At 46.9% G+C, this 7,426-nt stretch overlaps 1 protein-coding gene across 2 annotated transcripts; it reads left to right on the top strand.

Annotated features, from left to right (window-relative positions):
• The first annotated feature begins 484 nt into the window (after positions 1-484).
• Positions 485-7,039, top strand: LOC126996782 (uncharacterized). 2 transcript variants are annotated; one of them, XM_050857621.1, is made up of 3 exons: positions 496-708; positions 1,127-1,161; positions 2,788-7,039. In XM_050857621.1, exon 3 carries the CDS (start codon positions 4,857-4,859, stop codon positions 5,910-5,912), a length of 1,056 nt encoding a protein of 351 aa, XP_050713578.1. In that variant the 5' UTR covers positions 496-708; positions 1,127-1,161; positions 2,788-4,856; the 3' UTR covers positions 5,913-7,039. The 2 variants fall into 2 exon arrangements, with proteins under 2 accessions (XP_050713579.1, XP_050713578.1); XM_050857622.1 differs by lacking the exon at positions 1,127-1,161 and having other exon boundaries at positions 485-708.
• Positions 7,040-7,426: the final 387 nt, after the last annotated feature.

Genomic DNA, 7,426 nt, shown 5'->3' with positions numbered 1-7,426 from the left:
AATTCGCATGAGCAGCAAATGAGCGAACACCTTGGCCGGCACACTGAGCAGTGTACTACCACGATAATTGTTGCAGTCCTGTCGGTACCATTTCCCTTTCCAGATAGGAATAACAACCCCCTTTTCCAGTCAAAAGGAATGGCATCAGACTGCCACACGACAGACAGCACCGCATGCAACACACGGATCATGGCTTCACCCCCAGCCATCAACATCTCTGAGCTGATATTATAAATTCCAGCTACCTTTCCACTCTTCAGCTTCCTCACAGCCTATCTCACTTCTACAAGAGAGGGTGGAGTTTCGACAATAGGTGGTCAATTGGCCACCATCTGCAGCCCAGCCAGAGGGAGCTGTCCTCCTGGGGGTTCTCCCGAGAGGGAATTCCTGCCACCTGAAGCTCGTGGGATATACCCGATAGATATAGAAGAAAGTCTGGTAATTTATTGGGTTAAACCATGGCAACCTCATCTACTCATGACAGTGGCTGCAGGAAAAGTATTTAAGAGGCAGCAGAGGCGGGAGTCAAGCAGACCGGCGGCGACAGAAGACAAAGAACGTTTTCTGACTCCTTTTCTCCTCTGTTCCAAAAGAAGGCACAGAAGGCTCCTTCGAACTAGCTGACCATGCGGTGCCTGGCGTGGCTGTCCGTGCTCCTGGCGGTGGTGCTGGTGCTGGTGCTGGGGCCCAGGCACGCCGTGGAGGCAGGTTGGTATTCAAACAGCTCTTATTGTGCCTGTCTAAGGTCTAAGTTGACTCAAGAGAAATTATACATTCAGACTCCATTTTTTTTATTGTCTAATTATCTAAATTATCTAATACTTACATAGCAGCATGGTAGCACTTAAATAAATACATGTTGATGAGTAAGTTTACGATTTTTCTATCACAAACTTTACTCGAACGAAAAGAGACTAATGGGTATATATAAAGTGGTTTATATGAAAAAAACAAATGCGTCAAAGTGTTCCCCGTACAAAGAAAAGTATATACCAACAACGATATGTTGGAATTTCTTCCTGCTTGTCATGGTGGCTAAAGTGTGAGTCACAATATGAGTATATTCAAACTCTTCTTCCATCTTTGTTTAGTATTTACTCTTGTCATTTCACATGTTCCCCCACAGGCAGGATGCCCTTCCCTGGACGTGAGCGTCGCGAGGTGAGTAGGAAACGAGTTTCCTGTGTGTGACACATTGTTTTTAGTTGACCTGAAAAAGCTGAGCACAGCGAACTAGGATGACGATGGAAGTTTTTCTTTAATAACATGAGTGACCATAAAAAAAGGGTGAAACACTCGGTTCGCAAGACGTTTAACTCCTTATTCAGATTAGTAATTAAAGATAATGTTGCAAGTATAAATTTATCAAGCCTCATCATGCTTCCGGGTGTTGCTGATGTATTAATTGTCTATCAGCTCCTCTCATGTTTATATGTAATAAGAAAGAAGCAAAACCTTGGCTGGAATCTAGTTATTCTCTTTTATGTGTCTTGGAGATCAGCAATACTTTTACCATAGCCGTCGGACACAAAAGTTATCCAAAAGCTCCGCCCCCTCCCTCACCCTTGCTTCAAGGTAACACAGCCCGTATTCCTGAACGTATCGGCACCATTGCCGCCCCCTCCCTCACCCTTGCTGCAAGGTAACACAGCCCGTATTCCTGAAGGTATCGGCACCAGTAACACAGCCCGTATTCCTGAACGTATCGGCACCATTGCCGCCCCTCCTTACCCTTGCTGCAAGATAACACAGCCCGTATTCCTGAACGTATCGGCACCATTGTTGCCCCCTCCCTCACCCTTGCTGCAATGTAACACAGCCCGTATTCCTGAACGTATCGGCACAATTGACTCCCCCTCCCTCACCCTTGCTGCAAGGTAACACAGCCCGTATTCCTGAACGTATCGGCACCATTGCCTCCCCCTCCCTCACCCTTGCTGCAAGGTAACACAGCCCGTATTCCTGAACGTATCGGCATCATTGCCGCCCCTCCTTACCCTTGCTGCAAGGTAACACAGCCCGTATTCCTGAACGTATCGGCATCATTGCCGCCCCCTCCCTTACCCTTGCTGCAAGGTAACACAGCCCGTATTCCTGAACGTATAGGCAACATTGCCGCCCCCTCCCTTACCCTTGCTGCAAGGTAACACAGCCCGTATTCCTGAACGTATCGGCATCATTGCCGCCCCCTCCCTAACCCTTGCTGCAAGGTAACACAGCCCGTATTCCTGAACGTATCGGCACCATTGCCGCCCCCTCCCTCACCCTTGCTGCAATGTAACACAGCCCGTATTCCTGAACGTATTGGCACCATTGCCGCCCCCTCCCTCACCCTTGCTGCAAGGTAACACAGCCCGTATTCCTGAACGTATTGGCACCATTGCCGCTCCCTCCCTCACCCTTGCTGCAAGGTAACACAGCCCGTACTCCTGAACGTATTGGCACCATTGCACGCCTGTTTGAAAAGCCTCTCGTAGAAGTAGTTGGGATTTTCATGGACTGTTTTGCCGCCCTAGTGATAGATTCATCCGACTTCTGCATTATGAATCACCCTTGAGAACCCGGTTAATCTTCTCTGCGGCCTTGGAAAATGGTCGTAATGGGAGCCCGATACGTTTCAGAATATGGACCTATATGGACGCCTCACTCCAACCTTCTTTCTTCCATCCAGTCGGCTCCCATCGTTATGGCAGAGTCTGGGAGGCTTCTGGATCATTTTGATGCATAGTGACTATAGTACTAATGAATCACTCCCTATAATGCCTTATACATGTTCTCTCCTCGCAGGCCTCGCCTCAGGGAACGTGGGGATGCAGCCCCTCAAGGGCGTGTGGTGACCGCCCTGATGGGTAGCGTGTAGCTCGCCCTGGGACGCCTGCACAGATGACCGGACAGAGAGCACGACAGCGAACTTCAGTATTGTTTCCATTTGCACGATTAAAAAGAACATCTATTGTTATTCACTAACTCAAGGCTAGTTTTCTTATCCATAAATCTCCTCGTTTAATATTACATCTCAACTTACCGTCTCTGGGTTTTTTTTTTTCATTTAACATGGCAGTGTCCGTCTTTGGTGCTTTGCAAGCGTGTTATTATTTCCGTCGAGGATTGGTGTGTCGTGCTGCGTCGAGGATGATCCAAGACTCAGGAGAGAAGACTGACATTATCACTCGTGTTGAATTTTCATCTTCGATTTGTCAGTTACACCCCCATTGTTAAGTTCCATAAGCTACGTTTACACTTTTTTTTATTATTTTTGTATTCTTCCTTCGCATCATTCTTCAAATCTACACCATTTCTAAGTTATACACTTACCCACGGCGACTATAATAGGAGTGCTTTCGTAATATATTTCGATTTCCCACCCATGTCGGGAAGCAGCATCTTCAAATCTCTAAAGCGTATTGATGAGAATATTTAATAGGGTGACCAGACGTCCCCGGTTTCCGGGTACAGTCCCCATTTTCAGTAGCCTGTCCCTGGCTACTGCTGTCCCCGCGGAAATGTCCCCGGTTTTCACTGTGACTGAAAGATCCAAAGTTGGAATTGTGGTGCCCCGCGAGAAGCGACACCACTCACTACACTAGCTGCAGTATCACCATCATCCTTACAAGAACACTGAAGAACACTGTAGAACACTGAACACAGCGAAGAACCCGGAGGATATAAAGACGAGGCGCCAGGGTGTCTCCAAACTCAACACCTATCTACCAGCAGTCAAAACACGATCAACAAGACATCCATCGACGGGTCAAAGGTTAACGTAAACCGAGCAACTAGGGTGGTCACCTCCCGCGTGACAGCCACCCTCCTCATTATAAGGATTAGAATCCCTTACCCATAGACTACACCCCATAAGGTTGTTCCTATGATATTCACCACTACGCTCCTTGTACATAACATCTATCAGTGCTCCCCCTAGCTCGTGAAATGGAAAAAATCAGGCGCACGACCCAACCCTATAGACCATGCCGGTTAGGAAGATGGTTATATAAGTTTGATGTAAGACTCACATGACTCCCATATTACCCTCGTGATGTATGTATGTATGTCAGGCCTAAACCCCCCTATATAAGAAGCAATTCTACAGGAGAGAGCTCAGATCAGCCAGCACCTGCTAGCTCCCTGTACACTACCACACTCAGTTGTCCACCCTTAGACAACATGGGCAGAGCATTCATCTGTTTTACTGTGAGTATGGAGTGAAGCGGTACCGTAGAGGAAAGCGTATCTATTGTGTTCTATTGTATTAGTAGTTTTGTCTAGGATTATTAGAAACTAAGTGATTATATTTCTATGACGATTTATTGTGTGATTTTTGAGAAGATATTTCTATGACGATTTATTGTGTGATTTTTGAGAAGATATTTCTATGACGATTTATTGTGTGATTTTTGAGAAGATATTTCTATGACGATTTATTGTGTGATTTTTGAGAAGAAACTCTCAGTGTTATACCAGTATTAACGTCAGTAACCAGCAGCGAGAGAAAACCTGAAGGCACATTGAGTCTCGTAAACCAGTCGCTGGTTTTAACAATATTTTTATCTTTTATAACGTTAAAGTAGTATTAAGGTAGACTAAAATAAATATAAGAAAGACGACACCGTTTCATCACCCCAACTTACGAACTCCTTTAAATACTCCTAAAAGTACCAGGATCTTAAGTCAATTATTGCTAGTCCAAGCAGTGTGTCGTTTCCCTTTTGTGCCCACCAGCGGGTTACAACATTGGTGTCAGGTGTGGGGTGGTGAAACTTGCACTTTATATTGGTATTGTATTGGTGTATGTCCACATCCGAAAGCGAGGGAGAAGACAATCTTGGGATTACGGAAACAAGACTTTAGAGTTAAACATGCCGGACGAAGTCACTCCCACATCCACCAAAGGTGACAAAGCGGTCACCCTTGCCCATGATGATCTTGTCGCGCTACTTAGCCGTCATACCTTGAATGATTTTAGCAGAGTACAGGGACTCTTACATTTTTGTGGAGGAGCAGAAAAAAGTAGCCAAGCACCAAACCTCCCATGTCATAAACTAGCAAAGAAATGGATAGAGGACATTGAAAGCCGGACACAGGCAAATTGGGACACTACCGGAAAGATTGAGTTAGCCAAACAATATGCCCTTGGAGCAGCGCGCGATCATCTCCTCGGTTGTATCACCAGGTGTGGACAGGATTGGGAAAAAGTAAAGGAAGACTTCCTACGTGTGTTTCCCGCAGTAAGGACCTTTGCAGTCCTTCAAAAAGAATTGGGAGAGGCAAAACGGCGGACAGGAGAAAACATCCGCACCTTCCTCATTCGGCTAGAGACATTGAGAGACGAGTTGATCGCTCTCAAACCTGCCCATGCCAGTTTGCTAAATGAGATGGCGGCTTTACGGCTTATAGATGCTCTCCCTCCGGCCTTCTTACTCATCATAACGGAGGAAGAAAAGGAGGACCCACAGAAGATATTAAAGAAAGGGTATGAGTATATCAAAGCTCATCCAGAGTCGAAGTTATCCGATGCCGATATCGCTAAAGAAACGAAAGTGCTGAACGTCTGTTCCACCCAGGCATCCGGATCCAAACATTCCTCACAAGGCCGTCCCCAACGTCCTTCAGGCCAGCCGCGTAACCTGATATCCCAGAGGGGAGGACGGTACGCCGCACCTTCCACACGCTCACGTGGACGCGCGTCTGCCCCTCCCACATGTTATGCTTGTGGGTATTTAGGACACATGGCCCGCGATTGTACATATGGCCGACAGTATAGAGGCGCCTATCACCCACCAACGGGCCCCCGGTACTCTCAGTACCAACCATCTGCACCGCCACAACCCTCTCGGAACAGGCGCCAACCTGTCTCGCCTTGCGCCGCATGGCGCCCGGAGTACCCGGCCAGCCCCTCACCCCGTGACTCATGAAACAACCCTGACCAAGAGAGGAACAAAAAAAAAAAACGCCGACCCCAGAATAACTGCGGCAGTCCACGGACCAACTAATGCCCTCACACTAAAACTGTGTGTAGGCACTGATGCGAGAAAGGAGATGATTTACGCGATGCTAGACACAGGAGCAGGAGTGTCCCTAATAGAGGAAGACTTATTCAATAAGGTGGGCGGGAAGATAATAGATGCAGAACCTCTCTCCATACAAGGGGTAGATCGGACTAAAATCCCTAATAAAGGAATAGCCGAAGTAGTTGTGAACTTTGGGCACGGAGAAATTACAGAAAAATTTGTAGTAATATCACAAGGTGTAGTGTTACCAACAGCAGTTTTGTTGGGTCTACAATTTATGTGGAGGCAAAAGGTGGTTGCTGCACCGCTAGCCACACCTGGGCAGTTTAGTGTGATGGTGGGCGCCTACCCGGTGGAAGTTCATTCCCTGGCTGCGGACGATATGAGCCCGTATCCAGAAGATTGACTAACCGACCGTAAACCTACCTTAGACGAGATGAAGGAAGTACCAGTGAAAGCATACGCTATTAATGTGGCGTCCTTGCTACCAGGCACGGCAGGGTATGTCGCTCTGGAGGCAGAGATTGGCAGAGCCCAGCAAGCCTTCTTCCTACCCAGGTCCAATGATACCCCTTCTTCATTTTTGTTTCCTGGATTAGTAACTTTAACCCCTAACGTTAATCAAACCAAAGGTAAATTCATCATCCCCTATGCTAACCCAACTGAAGAAACAATAGAGATGCCAACAGGTGAAGTGATGGGACACATTTATTCATGTCACTCAGAACAGTATCAGTCATCAGCTAGTGAATGTGTTGCGGCCGTCACCAAGTCAACGGGTAAAAAACCGCCTGTCACCCAGCCTAATAAACAAAAGGAGCTAGATAAGATGATAGACGATCTGTTTTCCCCTTCACTACGGGAAAACAGCTGTCTGAAGGGCCTAACCCGCAAGAACCCTGATGTGTTTGCTCTGAAACATGAGCCCCTCACTATTACTCCCTATTATGTTCACACTTTAAGGCTTAAGGATGACAAGCCTATATATAAAAAGCCATACCCAATTCCAGTAAAATATCATAAAGAGATAGACTCAGCCCAAGGACTTAGAGGCCCAGGGTATCATACGCCCTAGTGTGTCACCCCCTACAGCGCACCCCTAGTCCCTGTAGCCAAAAAGGATGGCAGAGTCAGAATTTGTCTCGACTTCCGCGCTTTGAACGATGAATTAATTGATGACAGACACCCCCTCCCTAACATTAACCTCATTTTACAACAGTTAGGGGAAAGTAAAGTGTTCACCTCACTTGATTTGCGCCAGGGCAGAGGAATCCAAACACTTGACAGCCTTCACGACACCTTATGGCCTCTATGAATTCACTACAGTCCCCTTTGGATTAAAAACTGCACCTGCCGCCTACCAGAGGATCATGAATCAAGTCATCATAGGTCTGACAGGAAGAATTGTACATGTATAC

Source organism: Eriocheir sinensis, chromosome 11 (genome assembly GCF_024679095.1).
Source record: "Eriocheir sinensis breed Jianghai 21 chromosome 11, ASM2467909v1, whole genome shotgun sequence".
NCBI lineage: Eukaryota > Metazoa > Arthropoda > Malacostraca > Decapoda > Varunidae > Eriocheir > Eriocheir sinensis.
This window is presented reverse-complemented; position numbering and strand designations above follow the sequence as displayed.